General features: G+C 39.5%; 1 protein-coding gene across 4 annotated transcripts; it reads right to left on the reverse strand.

Moving 5' to 3' along the window:
- Nucleotides 1-36: 36 nt before the first annotated feature.
- si:ch211-278j3.3 (E3 ubiquitin-protein ligase RNF19B) lies at nucleotides 37-25,436 on the reverse strand. 4 transcript variants are annotated; one of them, XM_063494895.1, is made up of 11 exons: nucleotides 25,148-25,435; nucleotides 18,459-18,503; nucleotides 16,439-16,983; nucleotides 15,491-15,978; nucleotides 12,363-12,568; nucleotides 11,148-11,295; nucleotides 8,511-8,673; nucleotides 8,002-8,116; nucleotides 3,811-3,942; nucleotides 3,401-3,671; nucleotides 38-1,735 (listed from the first exon to the last, which is right to left on the reverse strand). In XM_063494895.1, the coding sequence occupies exons 3-11, from the start codon at nucleotides 16,589-16,591 to the stop codon at nucleotides 1,453-1,455; spliced, it is 1,959 nt and encodes a 652-aa protein (XP_063350965.1). In that variant the 5' UTR covers nucleotides 16,592-16,983; nucleotides 18,459-18,503; nucleotides 25,148-25,435; the 3' UTR covers nucleotides 38-1,452. The 4 variants fall into 4 exon arrangements, with proteins under 4 accessions (XP_063350967.1, XP_063350965.1, XP_063350964.1 ...); XM_063494897.1 differs by lacking the exon at nucleotides 18,459-18,503 and having other exon boundaries at nucleotides 37-1,735; nucleotides 3,401-3,650; nucleotides 25,148-25,436; XM_063494894.1 differs by lacking the exon at nucleotides 18,459-18,503.
- Between the last annotated feature and the right edge of the window lie 397 nt (nucleotides 25,437-25,833).

Genomic DNA, 25,833 nt, shown 5'->3' on the forward strand with positions numbered 1-25,833 from the left:
TACTTGTACCAAAGAAAAATAATTTTTGAGACATAGAGAACGTGAAGTTAGTTTTTTTCCTTCATGGTGAAATATTTATTTAAATTCTCTCCACAACCCAGCACAGATTATAACTTCTCATTTTAAGTCTAAGCTCATCTCACAAGTATTTCACACTCAGGAAGCTAAGCAGTGCGTATACTGTATAGTCATGGATTTCTCACAAATCATCTAGAATGGGTTATTACGGTTTAGCCTGCGGTGGCATGCTGCTGTTGTAGTAATTTCGGTGCTCTGTGGTCATTTGAGAGAGTCTTTAGTTTATATTTAATGCTCTGAGCAGCGCACACTACTGCAACTACACTGACTGCTTTGCATGTGATCATGTGAGTATGTGCCAATCTGCATGTGTTAATGTGTTGTTATTCTGGATACAGCAAGTTGGAGAACCATGCAGCGTTTTAAAATTCAAGAAGGTTGTGTCGCTCCCGCGTCGTCCTGCATCAGAGTGAGCATTTTTACAAACTAAAGAATCGTCTCCCTCTTCAGTTTAAAAAACAGAAACAGCTTCTTGAAAGCTGAAAGCTGCACTGAAACAGTGCAAAAAAAACCCTCTGACCCCGCCTCCACCTGTTTTCATGGAAGACTGGATCTGTGATAAATCATAATTCTTGGTATTTAGAAGCCCTCTAGTCACTGGCACATTGTCACAGAGCACCCCTGAATCCAATAAAAAATAGCAGTTAGAGGCTTTCGTTTCAAATTTAATCTTCCACTAGACTTCTTTGACAGAAGCGTAATCGAACAGTGCAGCATGCATCATCTGTTTAAGGTTGCCCAATTCATGTGTGAACACTGCATCATAAGATGCTTGAAATACCCATTTAGATTAAAACAAAAGAAAAAATCATCCTGTTTTGCAGCATGTTTTGGGAAAATGTTTACATCAAGTCACTGACAGGATATTTGTTAGAGTCTTAGTCCCCCATAAAACAATTCATGCTTCTGGTGGTCTCTGAATTTGTAAAGGGTGAGGAAGGCAAGATCGCTGAAAGAGCAGAGCCAGATGAAGGGGAGGACTTCATGAAATAGACTTAAACAAGAGGGAGAGAAAGGTAGTTTCTTTTAGAAAGGACAACATAGAAAAAAAAACCAGACTGGACTAGTCGGCTAACATGCTCTCCTGTCTGCTTTACAGTATATAGCCCTCCTGGGTTTTTTAAAATATCATAGCCTCATGCTTTTTGTCTCATACACACACACTCAAACACACACTCTCATCTTTATTTCTAAACCCGCATCTTCCTCAGAGGGTGCAGCTACAAGGCATCTGGTTGGAGGGCCCATCTTGGAAGCAGAAGGTGACCTTTGCCAACTATTCTCAGGTCAATCCAATGTCAGGTGATGGATTAGTGTACATCCATAAAACCTGACGAAATCTTCAACCAAGCACAACACCTGCATTGAAGAACCTCACACACCGTCCGTTTCAAAGACTGGGAAAACTGTCCCTTCGTCTTCTCCCGTTTCCCCTCCTGGTTTCTCTCGTCCTTCCTGCTCCTCTCCTCCTCCTCTTCCTTCTCCCCCTCTCTCTTCTCGTTCTGAGGCACACAGGTAGTCTTGGGACTGGGGCTGCGGCTGTCCCAGTGACTCCGCTGACAAGCTGCGGCTAGACAGGATGCTACTTAGGCTGGACTGGCGGGCGCCCCTGGGGTGGGTCTCAATTTCAACGCGAACCTCAATATTCGTTCTTTCCCTGCGGTCACAATGAAAAAACACAGTGGAGTCATTATACAGTACCGTCCAAAAATATTGCCATTCCATAGTGCACTCCAATCGGTCCAAAAATCATTATTCAGCAGAAGACATCAAGCTCACAGAGAGAATCATAAAGAGCTGTCATTGGTGATGAGACACAGTGGCACACAGAGTCCTGACCAAACATTATCGAATCAGTCTAGAAATGCATTTACAAGAAATACAAGCAAGTACTTGCACAAGTACTGTTTTAAAAGCAAAGACTGATATACAGAATACTGTGGTGGTTTGCTGTTGTGTGTGCATTTGTCTATTTGGTTACTGCTCCATTAACTTTAAGGTGTATCTCCTGAACTCTAATAGCAATATGTAACAGCTGCTTTATCCCACTGACTAACAAGTGGTGGTAATGCACCAATAAATACAACAATGGCCCAGCCTCCGCTGCAGAAGAGGACTGCTTGCAAATAAACAGAGATGGGTGCTTTTCATTTTTCTGTTTTGTGCCTCCTCACCTCCTCTCTACTCCATCCACCTGCCGCTGACATGAAAATGAATCTAAGCATGTTAAAGGAAGTCTGAATACCTAAAAGGGTCTCTCAAAGAGGGAGGAGTGAGGAGACAGGGTGTATCCTCTATGGAAGTCAGACTATACGGACCACGGAGAAAGTCAGACTTAGCAAATATGTGTTTGTAAGACTAACAAAAAATGTATATACACAGCTATTCTGGTGTCAAGTTCTATGGAGTGTTGACCCAGAGTTTAGAGTTTTGTCAGTTCTTTATTCTTTTTGGATTTTTAAAGTGGTTTATGTTAATAGTGTTTTTGTACTTCCTTGGTCTTACAAGTTATTTTGATCCCTGGTTTTGGTTCCCTATTGTTTTGTTATTTTTGCCTCTACTTCTTAGTATCAATGATTTTAGGTTTATTAGTTCCCTTTAGCATTCCTGTCCTGTTCCCTCTGTCTCATCTTTGTGTTAGCATTGTCTGTCTGCAAGTTAATCTCATTATCCGGTCCTGTTCTGTCTCTCCTCCTGTTTAATTCCTGTGTTGTTCTCTGTGTCTTGTGTTGAGCTCAACTTCCCGCATCTCGTCATCTCTGATTTGTTCCCACCGTCTCTCCCATCTGTCAGTGTAAATAAAGGCTAGCACTCCATCATTTTTCAAGTTTAAATCAAGGATGCCATGAAAACTTTTATGCTCATCTAACAGAGATAATAAAATGCAGCGGCCGGCTGCTGTAACAAAACAGATGACGCAGCTGCGCCACAGTGACATTACTTTAAAATGACAGCTCCGTAGCGAGGAGGACTCTGCTTTCTTGATATGTTCCACTCTTCCACTGGCATCTCAGATGGGAGTGACTTCTAGCCAAACATTTTCTTGATTAACTCTGAATAACTTTTGTGTGCTTACAAGACAATTTCCACAGGATATCTTTAATTTAATTGCAAGAGCATACCTAAAACCTTTACACACAATACTGTGCAAGTGGCAAGTTATTTTATATTAAACATTAATGCATCAGTCATTGGACAAACAAGTTATTGAGCTTAAGTATAGGCATTAAAGCAGGAGAAACTATAAATGGTTGCTTTCAGATATTAAAGTCCTGTGTAAAAACATGTAAACACCTGAGGAAATAGTAAAGGCAATATTTACCTTAAAGGAATCATTTGCATCTCATCAGTCTTGTTATCAGGCACAATAACCACCTTGCAGTCAGACTGGCTGTCCTGCTGGGTGTATCCATGGCGTTTTGTGGCTTCATCCAATCCCGCATATCTATCTGGCTCTGGTGGTGTGGTGCTCGTACTTGGGAGGTCGCCTACTTCCTGTACACTGACTCGAACTTCTTGGACGCTGGTGTTGTTGAGTGCTGGGTTGTTCTGACCCGTCCAGTGATCACTGACTACATGAGAGAATAGAAGATCTATAAGAGAAGTTGAAACTTCATCAGATCGGGTCAAAATTCGGGGCACAAATCATAACCAACTACTCATGTATGCCTTCATACGGTCAGACAGTATCCCTAACCTGAACTATAGACTGATTAAATTATTGATACTCACAGTTGGCTAAGTCTTCCAGCTGGATTTTGTGTGTTTCAGGGGGCTCACTCTGCGGTCGACACCAACCGTTCCTACAGAGTGACATGGGAACGACCCCATAGACATAAGTCAGCATTAGCGGTACACCCACACCTGAAAGAAAACAGCAAAGAGTAAAGACCTCGTTCTTAACATATTTTTCATAATGACATTTCTGGACTTTGTGCTTAATGTTAATAACCATATAACCGAAATGTCTTTGCAATGGTGAAGCACTGGATTACAGATAGGCCCGTAAGGGTTTTTGAGCATTGTCTTGCCTCTGTGCGCTACGGTAGTGCATTTGAAATCAAAATATGATGATATGATCGATCTCCAAAGGTTGATTCTGTTCATCTGGACGTAGTGTTTTCAGTGGGAGAAACGTTTCGTCACTCATCCAAGTGACTTCTTCAGTCTCAGCTCACTGCAGGTTTCTTATAAACAGTACATTTGACCTCCCAGCCCATTGTTCCTTCAGTGGGCTGGCTTCAGTCATTATGTAAATGTACTGTTTATAAGATTGGGGAAACCTGCAGTGAGCTGAAACTGAAGAAGTCACTTGGATGAGTGACGAAACGTTTCTCCCACTGAAAACACTACGTCCAGATGAACAGAATCAACCTTTGGAGATTTACTTACCTGGACGATTGAGAATGCATCAAGACATGATATGATTGATTTTCAGACTTTTGGTCTTAATTGAAGAGGTCAAAAGTATTGCATTATATTCTATTTTTACACAAAGTGCCCCTTTAAGGACTTCAGTTATTGTCTTTTTATCATTATCATTATTATTATTATCACAACAACAACACGAAACAAACACAAGGGGGAGCCTTTCCTGCTTTACCCTGGACTGGACACATTCAAGCTGCCAGGCATTTATAGACAAAGGCTTGTTTTTTTAAGGCGTTTTAGCCACAAGTAACTGGAAAAAATTAGGCATATAGAGTGGACCTATAAAAGGAAGAAATACTCATTTTCTCTGAAATTATATCCTCATAATTATTATGTTCTTTAAGTGAGTAACATTGGTTTCCTTCCAAGCTTTTCTAAAAATAATTTTAGTTGCAGACATCCAGGCAACTGGATCTTCCTTTAGTCATCTATTTTATGTGCTGTTTGTAAGAAGCTGTGTTTTGTTCTATTTTAGCAATAACAAACTTTTTTTTTAACTTTCCTATTTCATCCTTTTGATCATGATCATCATTTATATATAGGATTTTATGCTGTATATAGTATTTATTATAGGAGGCAAATAATTAGAAAGAGAGGCGAAATGTGTTTCCTGGTTAATTACTGTTATTAATATGAACTGATTATGGTCCGGACAATTGCGCAGCAGACACCTAAACAAAAAGTGTCTTCTTTGTTACATTTGTGAATGTAGAGATGAACACAGATGTTTCCTTAGAAGCTCTAAAAATGTGCAGTACATACCCTGTCAGGATACAATAAGACAGTTTTCACAAAAATAAATCATTAGTCACTCTTATGGATCGACTCATCATAATAGCAGAGCAAAATTAGAATGTTGCAGGGCACAGCTGCGCTGGGAAAGTCAAATTTTATTTAACGAGCTGTACTTCTTTTGATTGTCCTTCGTAACCTTCACAAAAGTGCTTTGAATAAAGCCCAAGCTTGATGACCAGCAGCCTCCCTACGCTGTGCAATTATGCAACCTGTGATTGAGACAGGAGTTTGAGAACACAAAGAAGAGTGCCAGCCAAACAAAGGGACATCATTAACACAGCGGGAACACTGGGGCGCTATTGACTCAGCAAGAGGGTGAAACCAGGGCAAGAGGATGAACCTGCCAGCCAAACAGATCACACAGGGAGAGGAGTGAAAGCAAAAGACAGTGTGCGTCTGTGTTCAAGAGAGACACACATAAAAAAAACAGAGCGCTTTGACTCAAATATGAGAAACAAAACAACAGTTGGAGGGCAGTGAGAGCACAAAATAGAAGATGTTCGACAAAACACATGGCGGCGACAAAATGAGGTAAAAATGGCTAAAGAAACAGCACAGTATGCAAGCACAGTAGTACATGCAGGGGTAAGAGGTAAGGTGACGAGTACAATGCGGCTAAATGTGTCTTTGAGTTTGTGTGCGGCAAGCGAGGACCAGTCAGAGTGGGGTACAGTTATGGCTGTGACACTGCAGGGGAAAGATAAGACGCTACTGAAGTCTTAAGAATTTCTGTCACGGCTGGGACTGTTACCTAAAGTAGCATGAGTCATTGAAATGCTACTTTGCACTGTGTGTGTGGAGCAATGAAATAAAGTGGTATGTTTGTATACAGAAGCCTGGCTTGTGGATATTTGTATGGCTGGCACTAAACTCTATGCAGATTGCTTGGCTGCATATTCAGATCTGTAGAATTTATGGAAGAAATACAGCAGTTTAGGAAAAATTCTTCACTGTCTTGCTGAGTTATATAGGAAAATAAACTGTGCAGTACTGCATAGAGGTAACACATGCAGCCTTATTAATTAAAAGTCAAAGATGAGTTTAGAAAACAAATAGATTTATGATTTTTGGGGATATTTTTTTTTGTTTAGCAGCATGTTTTATAGCTGCTGTTAGGTCAGCCATATTAGTGTGAGCTAACACAGAAGGCAGAGTGGTATCAGTTCATCATCAAACTTTCAGGGTGAAAGCAAAAATACAGTCATGTAAAAAAGAAAGTTTTCACAGCACTCTGTGCTCTAACTCGCATCAAGTACATCCTTGATACTTTTTATAAAAATTAACGGGGAACGTAGCAGCCGGGTGCTGCTAGTCAAACACACTTACCACCTCTGCAAAAGCAGAGGTTTGGCAGTTTGCTGGTCTGAAGCATTCAGTTGTGTGTTATCACAATGATACAACCTTCCCAGGAGTGAACACCCCACCAAATTCAACCAAAGATCAGGCTGTGCAATGCTTAGGAAAAATGAAAAAAAAAACCAAGAGCTACACCTCAGACGCTACAGGCTTGTAAATGTTAATGCACATGACCGTACAAGTAAGAAAAAGAAAAGACTAGTAAGAAAAGACTAGAAAACATGTAAATATAAGAAAAAGACTGAAAAATATGGCTTGTTAGCTAGGGTTACCAGGAGAAAGTCTTTCTAAACATCTTTCTAAAAAGAACATAAGAGCACATAAGACCAAAGTGGAGATGCTTGGTCATAATCCACAGCAGCATGCTTGGAAAAACTAAACACAACACTAAGCATATCAATATAAACACCTCATATCAACTGTCAAGCACGGTGGTGGAGGCAATGATGACTCGGGCTTGTTTTACAGCCAGAGGACCTGGGCATCTTTCAGTCGCTGAGTCAACCATGAACTCCACTGCATGCCAAAGCACTCTAGAGTCAAATGTGGCAGCTAAAGCTTGGCTAAAATTGAATCATGCAACTGGACAATGATCCCAAGCAGAGCAGCAACTCTACAACAGGATGCCCAAAAAAGAAAAGATTTAGATGTTGAAGTGGCACAAAGTCCAGACCTCAGCCTGAGTGAAATGCTTACCTTAAGTAAGCTGTGCATAAACAAGTGCCAGCAAACTTCAATGAACTGAAGCAACACCGAAAAGAAGAGTGGGCCAAAATTCCTCCACAATGATGTGAAAGACTGATACAGTCCCCAGAAAGCGTTTACTTGAATTTGCGACTGGCAAAGATGTTTCCACAAGTTACTAAATCATATGGCATGCTCAGTTTTTGAATGAACTGAATGTATTTTACAAAAGGTTTACTTATTCCTTTCATTTTAAGTTTTAAATTGAGTTCATTGCATGGTAAAAGATGAGGGTTCGCTCCTACAGTTCTTACTCTGATCACTGAGGAAACTATCCAAGATGGTCCAGAAAGAACTGTGTGCCAGTCAAACTCACATGGATCATGTTAATATTTAGCAACTTTTCAAAAGTGACTTTCTGAGCATTGCCCTAGAAAAACTACATCTTATTATACCGAAAGAGAAAGATCTGTCGAATTACCATTTTTAGCATCTTAGAGCTCCTAAGGGGATAAGTTTTCTGCAGTTTTATACATTTTTTTTTACTGAAATTCATTCTTTATAACACAAGATCAACAACAACAACATTTTGCCCTTTGAATTTTCTCTCTGGTTTGCAGGATAAAAAATGTAACATTTCTATTATATGTGCCTTACCCACAGTGACAGCTGCTATGACCGGCGACACAAACACTGACATCATCACCCCACTTGCCACAGTCAAGTAGTGCTTACTTCCTGAGATATTGTTTTTCTTACAACGACCATGGACCTGAAAGGTAATAAACAGAGCACAAATCACATTACTGAAATTCAAAGTGCTCCGAGTTTTCATTTTCTATCTCTGCAGCCACTTACTCATGCCCAATAACACACACACACACACACACACACACACACACACTGCAGCATGCCTGTGAAGACATTATAAGACACACCATGGCTCTGGCAAAAAGAAAACTAATCATATCTAAGGGGATTTCATTTGCAGCTTAATTTCCCTAGGATATGTTTTTAGTTTCTAAGGTAAGGTAAGCTTTGATCTACTAGTCACATGTGAAGTGTAGGGTAAGCAGACATGTTATTGCTATAAACAGCATAAAACAATACATTAATATACAGCACAAAGTTAACAAGTTACACAGTTTGACATGGGCTTTACTGACCTTGCGGCCCATGTAGATTGGTATCCCCACAATGATGACTGGGATGGCGATGCCTGCTATAAGAGAGATGACCACAGGTGCTCCGAGCAACATGCCCACCTGCCACAGTACCTTGCGGGTTTGAGACCATGGCTTCTTCCCCCAGAATGTACATCCTGAGGGACTGAGAGACAAAGCAGACACATCAGGAGAGATCAGTTACTGTAAAACAACAAAAGATTTGGTACAGACATTCCCTGCAGACTTGGTGATCCCTTACAGTAACTCCCTTTTGATGTGCAAAAACAAATTAAATTCCTGTCAAAATGAGCGGTACTTTATTTTAAGACTTCAAATAAATGCCCTCATAATCATTTGCTATAACCAACAAAGCATCATCATGTAGGTCTGATGTCAAATAAACCATTTTTGATATGGATTCCTTATTATAGTCCTGCTTTCATTTCCTGAAGTGCAATCATTTATTACTTATAATTTATTCAAATACTCATTTATCATATTTAACCATTTCCAATTGAGAAACTGGTAAAACCAAGCTGCCTGGATTGGTTTATCAGCAATAGCTAGTCTCTTACTTAAAATATGACTGGATAAAAAAAGTCTATTTTGCCTTCAGTGTTACCTTAATTTGCTACCAGCCTTTGGGGCTGTGGTGTAAATTTTAACTGTCTAGAAGAGCAATACAATGTGACGAGTGCTGTCTAACTTTAATCAAGCGGAAAAATAACTTTTATAAAGAACACAAATAGCACCCAAGGGCTATGTTTTTCTCAAAGTATGCATTTAGGCCACTTTGGGGATTTTTAAAGCATGAGTGGGGGAAATTATGGTAAGAGATTATGGCTGCGTTATTCTGAACTCGCTGTGAGACGTTAAAAGCTTTGCCATTCTGTACAACATCCACTGTAATTTTTTATATGAAAGCCAGAAAAGACTGAAGGGAGAGGAGAGAACAAAGGAAGCGGGGAAAGTAAGACAAAATTAAATAAAACAAGGTAATCGGAAATAGTCGGTTTCAGATGACAAAAAAAATACTTTCATTAAATACAGTGCATATTAAGTATCCAACTACAGTGTATTAATTTTTTTTTTGTTTAATCAAAGTTTAAATGTAGCACTTTGTCTTCCTGGAGAAAATAATTGGTTACCTTGTATAGGGCTATATTAAGACAGAGTCGATAATAATATATATATTTTTTAAAGTCAGGTTAGTTTTTAATTGTATGCCTGACAATCTGATTACCACGCTTTTGTGGTTTTTAACTGTGTTAAAGTATGAATAAGACACAGGTAATATTCCATGTATTCCCAATAACATTGTTCAACTTATAGCTGCTACTGCAGGATGAGCATGAACCAGCAGGGGTTAAAATATGCATTGAAATTAAGATTAATGAAGATTATTTATATAGAAACACAAACAAATAAGAGCTTGAGAAACACAGTCTTAGCTCGACTTACACATTGTGCTGATTTAGGAGTATGGAAGGAGAAACACTGGAGGTGAATAACTGATGTCAAGTCAGCAGTGACTCCCTTCCAAGAATGTGAAAACAAATGAAAGCTGAGATGAACCATTTAAACTAGTGCAGCTTCTAAATTATGAAATACGGGCATGCTTCCCTGACTGGCACGGTTTTTATCTCTGACTAGCTACTGCATTGTTGATGCATTAGCAGTTGTGATGCACTGAAGTTGACTGTTTTTAGGATGAACTTTTGCCATTGAACATCCCCCTCAAACATTTTACAGCTACCAAAACCGATGACGGTTGCTTTTGTCTGACCAGCTGCTTATAACTAAGCCTAAGAAATTCAAACCAGGCGATGTTCAGCATTTTTTCTAATAGAAAATATCATCATCATGCTTCTTAGTCTGTTAACTTCCAGTTTTACCAAGGCTTACAGCTATAGAGTCACGGTCCTGGTTTTTCGTCCCAGCGTTTTGAGTTTGTTTTTCATGGTTCTGTCTTTGGTTTAAGTTCATACTCTGGATTATTTGTTCCGAGTTCAGTATGTCCTTTTGCTCCTGAGTTTTGCTTTCTACAGTTTCTAGTTGTTGGTTTCTTGTTTCATTATGTTACTTCCGAGCCTCGTCTTTGTGTTTTGTCCTGGGCATCCCCTGTGTTTAGTTTAAGTTGTCTCCCTGCTTTGCCTTCTGTCTGTGTCAAGTTCACATGTCTTAGTCCAGGTCCGTGTTAGTCATTTCCTGTTTTATTTTGATGACATCTTGTCTCTTGTGCTTTCTATTCAGTTCTACTTCCCCTGTCTAATTATCTGAGTGGTTTCAGCAGCCCTGCCACCTGTTCCCTCGTTACCCTCTGTGTACATATTGTCTCATTTTTCCCTTTGCCTTTTGTTGTGTCCTCCTTCATGGTTGTGTTGTCTCTTGCAGTGAGTTCCCTGAGCATTCATAAATATAGTTTTCCTGTTTTCCTTGTTTTCTGACTTGCATTATTTTTGCACTAAGTTTAAGTTGAACAAAACTGCTTTTGGTTTACCCGTCATGTTTCCGAGTCCTGAGTTTGGGTCCTACTCCTGCCTGCTACACAGCCAACCTTGACATTAGAGTAAGCATTTAATAGGACTTCTGGCTGTTAGTTTTCTTGTTCTTGTGAGTTTAGCATGAACAGCATACCTGAGGTAGTGCACGTCAGTAATCTCCTGCATACACAGCCAGCAGAACTGACAGGCACACACAGTGCAGTTCATACGGTTACAGCTGCCATCATTGGTCTTCATGATGTAGGCACCACAGCGAGGGCATGCTTTGATTTCCTCTGCATCTGCAATGGAGGAAATACTTCAGCTACTACACACTTAACAAGCAATATCTATATGTCATCTTAAAGGAACAGTTTAATTTTTTGTAGACATGCTCTATTTTGTTCAGAAAAATATAGTTGGAAAGATGAGACTAAAGTAGAGAATACGTTTACTAATAATGCACAGTCCAAAATAGTCCATCTACACAAACACCTCATACCAGCTGTCAAGCACGGTGGTGGAGGCGTGATGATTTGGGCTTGTTTTATAGCCAAAGGACCTTGGCAGCAGTTATTGAGTCAATTATAAACTCCTCTGTATTCTAAAATATAACAGAATCAAATGTGAGGCCCTCTGTCTGACAGCTAAAGCTTGGCTAAAATTGGATCATGCAACTGAACAATGATCCCAACAACGGCAGCAAATCTACAACAGGATGGCTGAAAAAGTAAAGAATCAAGGTGTTACAATGGCCCAGTAAAAGTCCAGACCTCAACCTGAGTGACTGTGGCAGGACTTTAAGAGAGTTGTGCATAAAAAATAAAAAATGCTCAATGAACTGAAGCAACATTGTAGAGAAAAGTGGGTCAAAATTCCTCCACGACTTCTAAAAGAATCATAAAACTAAATGGAAAACTGTTTAGTTTTCAAGTTAGCTAAAGTTATTTCTACAAGCTACATCATGGTATGTACTTATTTTTTCACCTGACTGCATGGGGTCCTGTAAAAGCTTACCACCCTCCAAAAAACACTTGTTTCTATTATATACCAGGATGTGAACCAAAAGTGATATAACTTTTCCCAAAATGAAATGTTGCAATGTTACCGTAAGTTACTGGCTCTGCCAAATTTGATGGAAATTATGAAAGAAATTACAGTACAACCATGACAGGACTTCAGTCTGTAGATAACAAACTTATCTGTTAGACAGATAGGTTTGTTATCTATCTGTCTAACAAACCTGAAAACCACACAGGCCTGGAAGTACCCGTGGCAAAACCAGGTAGACTTTTGCAAGTGGTTGTTTAGAGCAAAGAGGCCCACAAACGACTCGTAGCTTCACTTAATCACATGGCTCCTGTCTCACCTCCTCCAGGTTCTTCATTGAAGACGTACAGTGTAGAGGCATCGTTGCCGCCTGAGGTGTGGCGGGCTCGCTGACGCCGGGCCTGGTCGCACGTCTGGTTGGGGTGCCACAGCTGCCGACAGTGGTAGCAGAACTCTGTGTCACATCCCTCACGGCCACAGCTCAGCTTGGGACACTCTGCACAGCCGTAAGCTATCACAGCATAGCTGAGGAAAGAGAGAAACTACAGATAAAAATGACAGAAAAATATCAGACGTTCGGTTGGCTGATGGGGATTCTGGGGGACTGCTTTCCAGAATTGAAAACCTATCATCTGATAATAAACAGATATATGATAATAACAACAATCTTATTGGCTCCATACTCAAATATGACTTTTAAAACTTTGTATCAATAACTAAATAAAAAAAATGAGGCAGTCTGGTCATGTGTGTGTGCTTGTTGTGTTTTTTAACAAACATTCATTTAGTGCAGTGATGACTTTAAAGTTGTGGTGGTTTTTCTTCTTTGTTGGGTTAGGATTGGGGCAAAACCTACACCTCCCTGGTTGCTAGGAAACTGCAGATTATGTTAAAGTTATGGGCTCTTGATTTTTTTTTAACCTCACATTTGTTAAATAAAATCAAATAAGGTTTATGAGGAATGGAGACAGTACCATCTCCATTTTCTGATACAGGCATGTTCACAAGATTATGTGATTTAGCTACAACCAAAAAATAAAAAAAGTAAAAGCAATCTTAAATAATCTGAATGCCTCTGGGAATCAAACTCTGCTGTGAAAAACGAAGGCTCTGACAGGCTGGCATTTCCAGCTCTGTGTGGTTTTCTGTTTGTCAGACAGGCGAATGAATCAAACAGGCTGAAGGCGACACAGGCAAGAAGATAATTACAGCGTTACCTTGATTCCACTACGGTGTCAGATCAGATTTGAAGTGACTTTGATTCTCTAGTCCAACATGTCTGGCTGAAGAACAAAGCTGCTGTTCATGCATAAAATATTTCTAGATACCAGTGAGTATCCTGTATCCATGAAACAAGCAATAATTGGATTATTTATATTGTGTACAAACTTCTACGCTTTGTCATACAGAGAAATTAGAAAGAAACAGCTGCAAAGCCAATGACCACTTTAAGCTATTCTAATTCTAACTTTATATATTTATATATGTACTACACACAGACACACACACACATATATATACAGTATATATAAAATTCAACCACTAAAACAAATGTGTATGTTTAGGAATGCAAGTACATAACTGTAATTAATGATTTTGTGTGTGTTGACAAAGCCTAACAAATCTAAAAATAGTCTGCTTTGATGAATAATTTGTGTCTGATATGGGTAAGTCAGCTCATTTAACATGTTTGTGTGTGTTAGCCCCAAGGAAAATCCTCTTAGAACAAAGGAGTGCTGGAAATCAAAAGTATTAATTGCTGTTCACAGTGGCCACACTTAAATACAATCCTGTGAATTTCAGAAACCTATAGACCCCCTACTCTGACATCATAAATGTGTGGGGTATGTTTCTGTAACATGTTGGATTATGGTTATAAAATAAATTGAAGCCCAGAGGGTACTTTTAATCTGGTAGAGGTTTTTTGTTTTGTTTTGCTTTTTACTGAGATATCTAAATAATTCCTACTTGTATTACACATGTAGATAAAATCAGTTGTCCTCATAGACCCAAGTGTGTGTTAGACAGTCACACCTAGGGCAAAAACACACAGTTTTCACACTCTCTCTGAGAGTCTTTCTCCCGACATTATCTTCAGCTAAGCTTCTGACCTCAGGGAATCTCTGCATATTGGGAACACAGGAATGCACCAATCATAACTGTTAAAGACCAGTTTACATAATTAATCACAGCTTCAGAGTCTCTTTTATGTGAGAAGTGTTATTCACTGTTATTCAAAATGCCATGTTGCACACTTGTACACCCTTCTAATAAATCAAACGCAAAACACACTGAATTTGTTGTAGATATTTTAAAAACAGGATCTCCTGTTTCTCTGCGTTATATTTAATTCACCACTGTGTATTGATTTTTGCTCCTCTCATTCATCATCACTGAGCAGCAAGTACTGACAGACTTTCACTGAACGGGGTCCTGAGCCCTGGTGCGTACGTGCTTTTGACCACAAAAAATCCACTGAAAACGTTGCACACAAAAAAATGGACGCACGTCGTGACTTCCCATCAGCCTCCCTTACCCAGTTACTCATGCATGAACATTAAGCTGATATAGCAAGGGATCAGTGTCAGCGCCAGTTCTGAACAACAGAAAAAAAAAAGAGAGCTGATTGACGCCAATGTCAGCGGAAAGAAAAAAAAATACATCTTTCCCTTGTAAGATTTACGACGACATCAAGGATCGATTTTGTAATGAAATCATATTGCAGCTGAGCTTTGCAGCTCAATGAAAGCTATATTTCAGGCAGTTATTCTGAGGGAAAAAGAGTAACAATACAATGGCGCCATAAATGCTAAGCACGTCACTAATAACATTTTAAACCGATTAAAGGTGAATGTTTTTTACATCTCACTAAGGGAAATCTTTTAGGTATTTCTGTTTGAGGCCTATTAGGATGCCTCAAAGAGTAACTGTTACCAATATGTAGAGGACTGGTTCCTTTTTATTCACAGTCCATTCTCTTTCAGGATCTGCAAAATATATAAACTGCAGCAAACTTGGTGAACCATGGAAAAAGCTTTAAAAATGCTGCCAATTATCCTTTTAAATCTAAGTCAATTATTCTGACACTGACAAATGCGTCAGTCTTGTGTTTTACAAAATAAAGCCGGCGTTGGGATGACAAGAATTTGACAAGGGCTGCCACATTGTAGTGCTGGATTAGCTCTAATGTTGTTTTTTTTAATAAGTAATTAAATTGCACTGGATTGTTGGTGTGTCAATCATGTCAATAAAAGACCTATTTTTTCACAAAACAAAGTAATTATTGTTAATTTCCAAAATATTATGCTCCCTTTTAATTAACAGGTTCTCTTTATTAGATATAAGTTATAAAAAAAACAAGATGTTCTAGTTTTATTACAGTACGCTTGAAGCTGTTCTTGATGCCTAAAACAGCCTGTTGGTAGATGGTATCAGTTCACGTCTCACCTGCAGTCAGGCGCAGGGCACCAGCGTGTATCTGGATCAGAAGCCAGAAAACGCCTCAACTGGTACTCCTCAAACCTTTCCAGCAATGCCCGATCATCCAGAATGGCACGAACATCCAGAGGTGCCAGTGTTTCCGGGCACTGCGGGCACGCGATGCCCACCCGACTCTCCGATATCTCAATACGCAAGTACTGGCGTAGGCAGTCAGAGCATGCCCTGTGAGAACAGGAGGTGAGTCGTGGGAAGTGGCAGCGCGGTTGACTGAGCAGGCACAGTGGGCATTCTTCTAGGTGTTCGTCCAATAGCTGGTCCTGGCTGGAGGAGGAGAGGGACAGGACATCGGTGGACACCCGGCTGACCCCACCCACGCACTCGACTGTGGCAGCGCTGTTCTCGCCCACCTCAGCCAGTGATGCTGGCGGACCTCCTCCTTCTCCTTTTTCTGCTCCAGAAACTCTTGATTCTCCAGCCTCTTCTGCTGTGAGGTCCTAAGAACAGTTATAGGATATGGTGATTTACCAAATCTAAACACAGCACGCTTATGAGGATGAAGGGCTCTTAGAAATGAAGGGAGTATTGGTAAGTGTGTACATAGCTGGAATGCTGTAATTCATTTGGTTTCTTGGCAACGTCATTTGTACAAATGACCAATTAATTGTACAAACACACTAATGGATTTGTTCAGTAGCAGCGCAGAACAAAGCAAGCAAACGGGCATGGCTCTAAAGCTAATGATCAATAGCTTTGTCGTTTTTCTTTCGACATTATCTGTGAGACATTTTCATCTTCTTACTGACAGAAGGATAATGATCATGTATGAGCTACAAATTTCAAAAATAAACGCAAATTTCAAAATGGTATACATATATGCCAAAACTTGTATAAACCCAAATAAAGAACTCCTTCATTGCTTACGCTCACTCCAAGCAGACGAAGCATCAATCTTACCTGTTCTGGATGCTCGCTTGGGGTCAGGGTAATGGCCACCTCCTCTTTGGGACAGGCTTCCACAGGCCTCTCCGCCCTTGGCTCTGATTTGGGCTTTCGGCTGAAGAAATTTAGGAAGCTCAAGGGCCCAGTCTGCTGCTTGGGCCTCTTCATGGTCTAGAACTAGAGCGGGAGCAGCAGCTGAGGAGAACAGGCCAACGACCATGAGCAGGATGCAAAAGCGATGTTAGAGTACGTGTGTGTTTGTGTGCGGGTGGGCGAGCACAGTGCGCTCTCACGGCTCAGAGTCTTGGAGCTGGACGGCTGCTCTGTTGTATGAGGGAGGGTGAGTGGGTGAGATGGAGAGAGAGACGACGGGGAGGAGGTAATCCCTGCCTGAGGGGAACATCACCGTTTTGGAGCCTTTCCGAGGCCTGATCATGTGGTTTACTTTGTCTCTCCTCGGTCTTCCTCCTCCACCCACACAGAAGTCTGAATTAGTCCTGAACTGGTCGACTGTTGTTCATCATTTTAGGCTTTTTCTCCACTGTTAGCAGTCCTTCAACCTGGAAACACAAGTAGGTAATGACTATATTACACAGCAAGAACTACAGACCTTTGGATCTGCATTTTGGTTCACTGGATATCAATTTTCTAAAAATAACATTACAATAAGAAATAAATTAAGAATATCTAGTCATAGCTTCTGAAAATTTGATTTACACAGTGAAAGAGTTTGTCCAAGGTAAAATATTACAATAGAATAACTAGACTCTATATCGATTTAATTATCATATTTATGTAAATAAAGATTTGTCCAACCTCATAGCTTAGATGAAGTACCAAAACCTGTAGCTAAGACGTCTGTCTCCTAAAGTCAATCCTCTTAAACTTCAATGTTAAAATCCCAACTTTATAGCAGAAGCCAGCATGTTTCTGGCCTGGAACAGAAAAATGGTTTTAGTTTCTATGGTTAATTTCCCCCTTTGATACAATCGGTTACAATTAGTTTAAATGACAGTCCATTAATTGGTTTTATGACAATCTTTCTATCAGCAGTCTCCAAAGATTTCAGGTCAAGTCTCCCTGTCATTACTACAGGCATTCCACAGGATTTCATTGCTAGATGTCTTTTATTCACCTTCTACAGTATAAACTACACCTCCTAAATCTTGAAACCTATTTTTATGCAGATGACACTATCTTATATGCCACTGGGTCCTTCTCGATCGGGCTATTGAAAAGTCCAAAGTTTGCATTTCAAAATTATCTTATGAAACATAAGCTTGTTTTTCATTCTGATAAAACCAACTGAAAACTATTGACAAGGTCACCAAGGTCAGTATCCACCATACAGTCCATATTAAAACCCTCCATTGTCATATAAAATACAAATACAAATACAAAAAACAAATCTTGGTTCTCATTAACTATTGTATTAGGTATAATTTTGTCTGAGCTTGATTATTATTGTAGTGATAGTTTATATGGATACAATGACAGGTCATTGGACATTTTAAGATTAGCTCTGCCTCTTACTGACATTAAACTTGGAAAAAAACAAATGGAAAGACTACAAAAGACTGCAAAGCTACATTCTGTGATTTCATAGCAGCATTTTAAAATATGTTAAACTGTATGCAACTGTCCTTGCACATGCTTATCTCAATTTCTGAATGCCTATAATGTGTTCTTGAATTTTCTACCTGTCTACTAGTCTGTGTACTCTTAATCTGTAGATGTCATTTGTACACAGGTCTCTCTTGAAAAGCGATCTTGAGTCCATGAGACATCCTGTTTAAAATATTAATAATAACATAACACCAGTATTATAAATGGTGGAGTGCTAATCAGACATGAGACTGAATGTAATTTGCATGAAACCAAATCAAACACATTACAGAGATCTGATTTAAAAAACTGATCATCAATAGTGTTGGACAAACAGCTATTTCAAACATAAGGTGTGTCATTTTTACTCTCAAATCTCTATATGAGATACATTTAAAAATGGAAACACATAGAAGGGTGTTGTCCTCACCATGGCCAGTTCGTCATATAGCCCAGACAAGCAGTGAGGCCACGGCTATGAGACACAAAGAGCAGAAAGATGTGAAAGTTGTGACTGATCAGACAAAAAGGACTGGGGGAGACAGGAGGGTGAAGCAGTAGAGAGGCGGTGACAGACACCACAGACAACTCATTCTGCATCCATTAGGCAGCAGCAAGCTTTCATAATCAGCCCCAGAGAGCAAAGGGAGCATGAGGTGATTCATGAAACCCCAGACCAATTAAAATAGCTGTCTCCATGCAACTACGTCAAATCAGACCAAGGAATATGGACTGAAATGTGATATGATTATAGATCATCTATTTCAAGCTCCCCAGTGTTGCTTTTAGTATTTTTTTAGTTGTGGAAAACAGTAAAATGTATGAAATCTATCTATCTGTTTGCTTGTCTTATCGTTATTATTATTAAATCAAATTCAATGACTACAGGAGTTGAGGTAATTCTGCAGATATTATAAGCTTCATCATTCTTTAAACAGAGACATACAAAGGATCTGCATTTCTGATACACTGAAGTACCTAAACTGCTCTCTCCCTCTCTGAGACCAAAGTTAGGGCTATACCTTTATTTCATTCGTGTTAAATCAACATGAACAGCAGACCCTTTTTTAGATCATTACTGTATATGGTAATTTAAGGGTAAAGAACCAACATTCTTGCCCTTTGAAAGTTATCTCCATATACTGAAGAGTCATGTTAATATTTTAGATATATATGACCTCAGTGTACCCCTCTTCTGATCTTCCAGCAGGATAACGCATCGTGTCACAAAACTCAAATCATCCCAAACTGGTTTCTTAATTATGACAAGGAATTTACTGTACTCAAATGGCCTCCACAGTCATCAGATCTCAAGATTCATTTTGAATGTGAAGCCAACAAATCCGCAGACAGTGTAATGCTATGGACCAAAATCTCTGAGGAATGTTTTCAGGACCTTGTTGAATCCATTAAAGCAGTTCTGAAGGCAAAAGGAGATCCAACCTGGTACTAGCAAGGTCTACAGAACAAAGTGGCTGGTCAGTGTAGATGATAATTGTTGGAACCGATATTCCAATAAGAACTACGAATGTTGTTTAGAGTTGTCTGTAAACATACTCACATTTGACACAGTTACAGCTAGTGTCCATCCAAGTCTTCCAGATTGCTTACTGCCTTGGGAATTCCCTTGAAGAACCCAAATAAATTACTAAATATGATGGTACTTTTTCAAAAATCTTTTTCAAAATCATTAGGAAAAGCTTCAGATCAAGAACCACCAGGGTGTTTTGTATTTCAAATTAACTATCCTTTCTTCAAAACCCACCAGTTTAAAGAATTTGGAGTTCAGAGGTATAAAATCTTTACTTTCGACACATTTATTTAAAAAAAATCTTTACTACTGGTCCTCAAATGGCTTGGATTTCACATGGATGCCTTTGTTTGCTCTAAAATAAATATTTAAGTAAAGCAATCCAGTGAAAAACAAAACAGCAACCAGCTCATCATTTCTATATCCAGCTATGTCCAGAGTCTAGTAACTCAGTTCTATCCTAATATAGCATCCCAATTGTGCATCCACTTGAATTTCCCCATCATCCGTATTCTGTGGGGACTGACCTTCACCAAAGCACCAACCTCTGTGATGAACACACCACTGAGCCGCTGTTTATTTATAGAAATAATTCCCACAGATGAAAACATCAAAAGCGCACATGCTTATATGCTCACGTACACATAATTATGCAAATGCAGACACTCAAGCGCACGCCGGCAAACTGATGCATGTAGTATTGAGTGTTTTTAAAGCATAGCTCAGTGGGTTTGTTGCTCTACACTATGAGACAGATTGCCAAGCAATTAGACAACACAATTCGCTGCCTAACGACTTAGATAAGTTGTCACTGTGAGGAAATGAAGTAAAGATGAAGAGATAAGCAGGCAGTGCCTTTGTAGAGACTGCTCATTTGAGATCAGATTGTACAGAACATTATAGCAACAAGAAACAGAACATCTCAAAATCTAATTGACTAGATTACAGCCTAAAACCACATGCAAATAAATAAATGAAGGGATTTTTTATGGATTCATTGAAGTACAATTTCTGATGTTTTACTAGAATAGTTTACCTACTTATATGATTAACTCTTTTTTTGGCATTATATATAATGACTGCAATTCTCTGCTAAGTGTCTGTAAAGTTTGCTGGGTTTTGGCTCCAAATGACTAAATGTAACTTAGTGCTGATTCATGCTGCTGTCAGACCTGACAAGGATTTTTGAGCTCCGGGTTATTAAGATGAGGGTCATCCCAAGTTAGCAGAACTACCAAGAAGATTTTCAGTCTAGTTATGGCTGAACATTCAAGAAATGCAGTTTGAATATTGCATGAGTCTCTCAACTAAGTGCCTTAAACTCAAGTCACCACTGCAATCCTTCTGGGTATCTTTTTTTTTCTTGTTTCTCTTGCTTGCTTATGTTCTTTTAATTAAATTCCTGCTGCAGTCCAGCTTTCCAAACTACAGAGCATCCTTGAACTGTAATGCATCATGATTTTGAAACAGATCTCCCATCTACTGAAAATACTGACATGCACATGCACACACTTACATTTACCCACATCATCATATATATATATACATAACCTAATTATGTGGATACACAGATGAAATGGCCAAGAAGATGCTGTCTGTTTTCCATGATCAGTGGCCGTGATACAGAATTAGTACAAACTGCTGTTTGGATCAGCTCAATGTCAACAATACCATCAAAATCGGACAGATAAGCATGATAATAATAACTTCATGATGTTCGTGTTAGGGAAATGTGTATTACATGATACACAAAAAGATAACGGGAGAAATTTCATTCAAGAACGTCTTCGAATTAGGAATCACATGGTTCCAGTGTATCAGAACAAGCATATGAATGTGACTGTGACACTGTCACACACACAACTTTGACCTTATGTAACGCATGCCACATATAGTTTATAACATACATACTATAGCTACATATACTCTAAAGAGATATAGTTAGTTAACAAATTATTCATTTTAAATATTTCAAATGGAATAATTAGATGACAGAAATGAGTGATGTGATGCTGTTACCATGGTGAGATATTCACAAAACTCCAAAACCACTGCAGCTGCAGTCTCTGGCTACTGACAATACACTCAAGCACTTTTTTGCCAAGCTGTGCATCTCTCCTAATAAATGAAGTAACAGCCCATCTCTATACATATTGTGAGACAAGAAGAGAGGAGAGCCCTGCTGTCATCTCTCAGAAAACTCAGGACGACAACAGTTAACACAGAGATGCTGTCCATAAAGAGTGAGCATACACTCTCTGGTTTTGGTCCAGGTATTATTAACATGTTGTCTCTATTACACGTATTATGGGAACAAATACGTGGTGAATCAATTAGTTTTCAGTTAAGTATGTTTTAGGTTAGGGTTAGCTTTAGAGAATATGCATCAGAAAGTTTGTGAAGTTGAAATATCTATAACCTGCACTGTTTTAACGGCCAGCAGGGTGCGACTCATCTAGCTTTCACATGCTGCTCTAATAGGATATCCTCCAACGTATTAACATCAGCACAGAAACTGTGCACTGGGGGCTTCATGGCATGGGTTTCCATTGCTTTTCTCTAGGTATAAAGTGTCATTTTGTCCATACAGTGTAAGCGGATTACCATTTGTTAGTCAATCGCATTAGCAGGCTCTTCAGTGTGACAATATTAATTTTAAGTGACTTTCATTTTTATTAATTATTATTATTATTTATTATATATTATTCATTATTTATTAATACTTCATAACTCATAACAAGTTCATAGCATAAACCACCTTTCATTTATACCATTCTCAAATTTAGGTATTTATAATGTACGTAATATAGTTAATGAACAGAATAAATATAGTCACGAGAATTAGTCAGTGAGTTTGTACGATGACAACCAAGTTGTGAATCACACATTTGGGATTCAAAGTTCAAACAGCAAAGAGACTGTGTGAATAATGCCAGTAACTAATAAAAAAATGGAATCCACTATGAGTCTTTTTGAAATAAATAACATGCTGAAATCTCACAATCTGTCAGTACCATTAAAGATTTAGGATCTTCACACCACAAAGTATGGGCGAAACCAGAAAATGTGAACCATAACCTGCTGTTATGTGTTTACTTAATCCATCTGAGAGCTTAGGCGCCACAAGTTCAAAGCACAACCCACTATAATTTTCTCAGCGCTCAGGGTACAAACAAATCACAATGAATTGACTCCCACTGGAGTTAATCTATATATATAAAATTTTCAGAAGAAAAATAACCAATTTCGGTTCTAAAAGAAAAATTCTCTGTAATCCATGAAAGTTTCTAAGAAAGTAATTACTTACAAATCAAACTTTTCAGACCATTTCTTTTTCTTCACCAATAAAAACATACCGTCACCTGTGTATATTTGAGCTGTGAGGAATGGGTGAAAAGGAGCTAGGATCTTAAGATGATTTAAACAAGATGTCACCTTGTAACCTGTTTAAACTCCTCACAACTTCCTTTTTTAGCAAGCCAAAGGAAGTAATACTGTGAAACTGCCCTACTTGGCATGTCCTGTCAACTCAAAACAAAAGCTTAAAACCCTCGTTTTTGTCTTAATTCACAGCAGCAAATGCTCATTTTTTATTTATTTCAAACAGGCGAAAGAAAACGGATCCCTTGGGCACAGTATCACTGGACATTATTACATAACATACTAAGGCATGTGCAGGAGTCTTGTATTGTTACCCTCTGACATGAATCAGCATGCTGATTCACACCGCCTTTACTGTGACCAAAAAGAGTGACACACACTCACACAGTTTCCCACAGAAAACACACGCGAGCAAAGTTGGCAAGGCTGTTTTACTGATACATGCGTAAAAGGTCATCCCATTTGTCCTCTGCAGCTTCAGAGGAGCTTTACAAAGATTTTAAAAAAAGCTGTGATGATGTCAGATGTTTTTGACTTTGAGACTTTTTATCAGAAAGTCTGTGTTGCAAACTGGCAGGGAAGGTCACACAAACTGATACTGTTAGTAGTGATGCAGGCCATCTGGGATCCGGCCTTTCTGAAAAAAAGAAAATCGATATCTGCTGCTTCTCTTTTTGACCATTTTCTTATGAGTTCCCCAAATTTATTAAAGCACAATAAGAAATTACCTGAGTAAAATGTCTAGATATGGTTTGAAATACTCAAAACGTTTTTTATTTTTATCCCAAATGTGCTTCATTAATGTATGCACAGACTACAACGGAGTCACCTCAGGGATATATAGAGAACTATAAAACACTTCAAGGGAGTAATGACCTATTGCTGTGACAGTTGACCTTTTCAGATAGCTGCTGTGGGTCAAAAGAATGTCGTCATCAATTATACATCATACAATTACAGTGAAACCATGAGTTAAATGTTTTTAAATCATGCCCCCATGCTATTTTTTTATAAGTGAGCAAAGGTACACTTTGTAAAAAAAACGAATTCTCTGTTCTTAACTCTGACTTCACGAATAATTACCTACAGTTAGCGTTTATAGTTGTTTATGCCACTCCACCTCTAACAGATGGGATTATTACACAATCAGGATTCTGCCCCAAAGCAGCTTCCCATCCTCTGAAAAGCCAAATAGGGAAGAAACAGAGCACTTTTTTTTCAGAATCCTGTCCTCTGCGTGAACCTTGCTGTCACAGCCATTATTACAGTATGTTCTCGCTTTGGAGGCGTTTTCGACGATGTGACACCTGTTAATAAGCTGTTGCTATTTTAAATAATAATAAATATAAAAAGAGTGAAATAAATAGTAGTTTTCAGACGGATGTTGAGTTCTGCCTCGGTGGAGGGAAGCGTGATGATACACCCTATTAAATATCCCTCCACTGGACAGATGCCCGCATCAGCAATGCGGGTTTCAGAGGCATGAGAGTGACCTCAGCCTACCCACACATAGACACACACTGGCGCGCGCACTTAAGCGCTCCACGGCATCCCTGACCAAAATATTGAGCTTCTGTGCCATGCGGCGCGTAGCGGACAGTGTTAGTGACCTGTGAAAGCCTATAGTCTACTCGACAGTACTGAATAACCGCATGCAGCATAGGGGATTTAGTTTGATAAGACATCATATTATTGTTGTAGAATTTTACAACACTGTTAGAAAATGTCTTCTAAATCCACGTTAACTCTCTGACACACATGTTTAAGCACTGCGGAGTTAAAAATGATGCAGTTATACCTTACCATACCTTACAATTACCTTAAACTACTCAATAATATAAAGTATCGTTTTAAGAATAAACCACGGGCCTGCGGGGTTCATCTTGGGAGTGCATCTGGAAATTATATGAATGAAAAAAGCGGATTATTATAAGGCAGCCGTGCGCGAATACCACTCTTATTGGGGTTATTTGGGCATGCTGACAGAATATTTGAATCATTTAATGAGGATTTGTCCGGAGCATCAGTATGCTATTGCAGGGAGTGGCATGTCAGCCTACGTATTCGTATTCACCTCCACCTCCACGTACCCCACACGGCCACGAGTGAAAAACACCAATAAAAAAGGGTCTGAATGCGCATCTGAAAGTGTGTCCGGGCAGCGGATAAAACGCACAATAATTTCTATTACGTAAAGGGTATCTTACCTCTCTGCACGGCGCCTTCTCTCCTCGCAAGCGTAGAATCGACAACTGGCTCCTCCCCTTGAGGACCAAACAGTAGCACAGAAATCTGCACCCCCCACCCACCTCCCTACACTCCCCACCCCAGGTCGCCTCCTCTTCACTGCCGCACACAAACCGTGTCCGCCCGACGGAGCTGCAGAGAGGGGGTGGGTATTGTGGTCCAGACCGGTCCGGTTGAGAGGCGAGCAGAGGAAAGGAGATCCGCAGTGAGGAGAGGCTTCCCTCTTACAGCAGCTGCCTGATGGCTTTTCTGTGCGGCGGCCTGGAGGGGAGGCACACTGCAGAGAGGCGAGCCAATGAGATGACGCAGAATCCCAGGATCTCCTATTCATAAATGCCCAGTCCCATAAAAACATAACCATTCTCCCACGTTTCAGATATAAAGCCAAAGCAGTCTACACGCAGGACTTCTTCCTCTTCTTTTCTTTGTTTTTCCTTTTTTCCCATTTTGACATCTTGTCCCAATAAACCTGGCAGATTGTTTATGTGGTTTTGGTCATTTATATTGACACATGACAGCTTACTGTTGTATCCACTGAGTGATTGTTTCTATTTTTGATTCCAGAGAAACCACACTCTCTTTGTTCTCTGGGGTTTCTTGCAGCCCACTCTGATCGGGGGTTAGCAGACACGAATTCTTCTTCAAG

This window comes from Pelmatolapia mariae, linkage group LG15, assembly GCF_036321145.2.
Source record: "Pelmatolapia mariae isolate MD_Pm_ZW linkage group LG15, Pm_UMD_F_2, whole genome shotgun sequence".
Lineage (NCBI taxonomy): Eukaryota > Metazoa > Chordata > Actinopteri > Cichliformes > Cichlidae > Pelmatolapia > Pelmatolapia mariae.

What these genes read in the sequence shown, in the direction of transcription:
- si:ch211-278j3.3 (XM_063494894.1), bottom strand. Translation starts at nt 16,591, where the DNA reads ATGAAGAGGCCCAAGCAGCAGACTGGGCCCTTGAGCTTCCTAAATTTC. An exon ending in TGCCCTGCGCCTGACTGCAG is followed by an intron (nt 12,569 to 15,490) that starts GTGAGACGTGAA and finishes CTCTTTCCTCAG; the next exon opens with CTATGCTGTGATAGCTTACG. An exon ending in GCTGGAAGACTTAGCCAACT is followed by an intron (nt 3,672 to 3,810) that starts GTGAGTATCAAT and finishes CTTCTCTTATAG; the next exon opens with ATCTTCTATTCTCTCATGTA.